The sequence below is a fragment of the Pistacia vera genome, unplaced genomic scaffold (genome assembly GCF_008641045.1).
Source record: "Pistacia vera cultivar Batoury unplaced genomic scaffold, PisVer_v2 Contig805, whole genome shotgun sequence".
NCBI classification, from domain to species: Eukaryota; Viridiplantae; Streptophyta; class Magnoliopsida; order Sapindales; family Anacardiaceae; genus Pistacia; species Pistacia vera.
Window position 1 is genome coordinate 387,406 of NW_022196674.1, and position 2,629 is coordinate 390,034.

General features: G+C 37.5%; 1 protein-coding gene across 1 annotated transcript; it reads right to left on the reverse strand.

The window, feature by feature from the left end:
• Nucleotides 1–514: 514 nt before the first annotated feature.
• Nucleotides 515–2,400, reverse strand: LOC116117387 (UDP-glycosyltransferase 92A1-like). The gene has a single exon (XM_031403431.1). The coding sequence runs from the start codon at nt 2,160–2,162 to the stop codon at nt 648–650; it is 1,515 nt and encodes a 504-aa protein (XP_031259291.1). The 5' UTR covers nt 2,163–2,400; the 3' UTR covers nt 515–647.
• Between the last annotated feature and the right edge of the window lie 229 nt (nt 2,401–2,629).

The window sequence follows — 2,629 nt, forward strand, 5'->3', positions numbered from 1 at the left end:
TGAGTTCGAGTCCCTCCTCGGTTGCTAATAAGAGTAGCTACTAGAACTCTTCTCGACCGATAATTTTAGGGTCTCGAGGGATTAGTTGAGGTATGCGTAAATTAGCCCAGACACTCCCGATCATTAAAAAAAAAAAAAAGGCATTAGTGAAATATGAGCGAACTACCTCTTGGTAAGTAGACAATTCACTTAGGACTCTTAAGTGTCTTATTCAAGAGATCCTGAGTCGAATCCCCACAACTACTAATAAGGGATAGCCATTGGAGACTTACCTAATCGATAACTTCAAAGTCCCTTAGTTAAAGTGTGCACAAACTAGCCCAAACAACTTTGGATATCAAAAAAAATATTAGCACAACGAATTAAACGAAGTGTCAGTGGAGAACACTTGAGTGTGTTGAACAAATTAAAATTTATATACTATATCTTCTCTTATTTGTAAATTAAAGGTGAAAGCTTATAATTTAACATCGATTTAGTAATTTTTAGATAAAAGAATCATGAATGATGATAAATTAACTCACAAATTAAAATTGATACAATAATTTAAGGAAAGGAAAACGAATTACTGGATCTCCTCATTCACCTGGAGCATGATCTTCCAAGTGGAGTTGAGAAGAGAAATTATTGGCTGTTTTTTCTGTTTTTCAAATGCAATATTTTTCTTCATAAACTGACGAAGGAGCTCCATGGATTTTCCCTTTGTCTTCTCCCCTCAGCTTCAATGCAGCGTCCAAGAATTGATCCATGGCTTCCATAGATGACCCTTTAAAATTTTCCTCATCTTTGATAGCATTGTTAATTATCTCCTTAATTTGTAAAGCTTTCTCTCTCATTTCCTTTCCCTTCTCTCTCTCATTCATCACCAACTCAATTTTTTCCACTATATCTTCATGAAAAACCTCACTCCTCTTCCCTCTTGCAACCTCCACACATACTCCAATCATGTCTTCCAACAATTTTACATTATAAAACTGCTCTGCTGCCACTGGCCACCCTATCATTGGCACGCCATGGCTCAGTGATTCAAGCACAGAGTTCCATCCACAATGACTCAAAAATGCAGATAAAGATTTATGAGATAAAATCTCTACCTGGGGTGCCCATTTATGAACTAACAGCCCTCGTCCTGAGACTTTGATTTTTTCTTCAAATCCTTCAGGCAGCCATTCATTTGCTCTAAATTCAGAGTTTATGTCAAAGCCTAATGGTGGCCTAACAACCCAAATGAAATTCTTGCCACAACCCTCTAAAGCCATTGCCAATTGCATCATTTGTGATGCTGATATTGTGTTCATTGAACCAAATGAAACATAGATAACTGAACAAGAAGGTTTCTTATCAAGCCAATTTTTACATTCCTCTGGAGAGATTCCAAAATCTCTTCTGCTTCGAGCTTGGCTTCCCGGGGTCAAAAGAACAGGCCCAACAGGCCAAACCTGTCGACCAAATTTTCTCCTAAAATGCGTTAGTCCAAGCTTGTCAATCTCCTCTACTGTGTTGAACAATATTCCATCAGCTTTACTCCATTGAGAAAGCGCTTTCCTTAGAAAGCTTGAATATGAATCACTACCATCCGCAGATCTCAAAACATCTGTCATTTGAGTAACATGAAATACAGAAGCTTCAGGAAAATCCGGCAAGACAAATTCTTCAGAATCTGTGCTCCGATGGGGTAGGTTTACCCACAAAGAGTAGAAACAAGCAAAGCCAAAACCACCACCACTAATAAATATGGCATGAAAGACGCCAAACTCTTGAGCTATCTCTTGGCACCATCCTAGGAACATGTCTGAGATGATACAAACCGTTTTTTGTCCATTTTGTTGATGGATAAGATTAGAGATAAGTTTCCTGAAATGGGGTTTCAATGACAAAGAAGCTTGAAAGAGATTGATAAGAAAATGGTATGGAAGAGAATCCATGTTTTCAGAATTAGGAGGGAGGTCATGATCTGAGCTATTAAAAGGGATTTCAAGGAGATGAATGGAGGATTTTGAAGGGAGAAATGATCTGAGTTTCTTGATGTTCAAAGGGGTGTTAACAAAAGTTATGGTGAATTTCTTTGTCTTTTCTATCCGGAGGGCTAAAGCTAGTAAAGGGTTGATATGACCTTGTGCCATGAAAGGAAACATCACTATGTTCTCTTTCTTTTGTGCCATTGTTGTGTTGATGATCAGAAAGCAAGAACCGGAAGATGAGGATGACGAAGAGATGAGTATACTAAGGTCAATCCGATCTAGATTTATTGGCAAGTTTGTTGTAGTGTGAAGAAATAGGGGATGGGGGTGAAAGACATTTAATTAATGGCTAACCTGTAGGCGGTCCTGTTAGCTCTGCCGGAAACGTAAAGGAAAGATTCTGCAGAAAGTCGTTTCGCTTGTTTTGTTGAATCTTTAGATTTTGTTTTTCTCTGTTTTTCTACTTTTTATCACTTGTCATTTTGTTTCTGATCTTATATTATCATAGACAAAGTTTCACTTAAATACATAATATGACCTGTGGCCAAGTTCGTGACACTTGACACTATCATGACCTCTACTTGATTCAAGTTAGGTAAATAAAATAATGCAACAAATTATAATCTAATTTAAATACACAACACCTTGAAGAGATTGTGACATCCTAA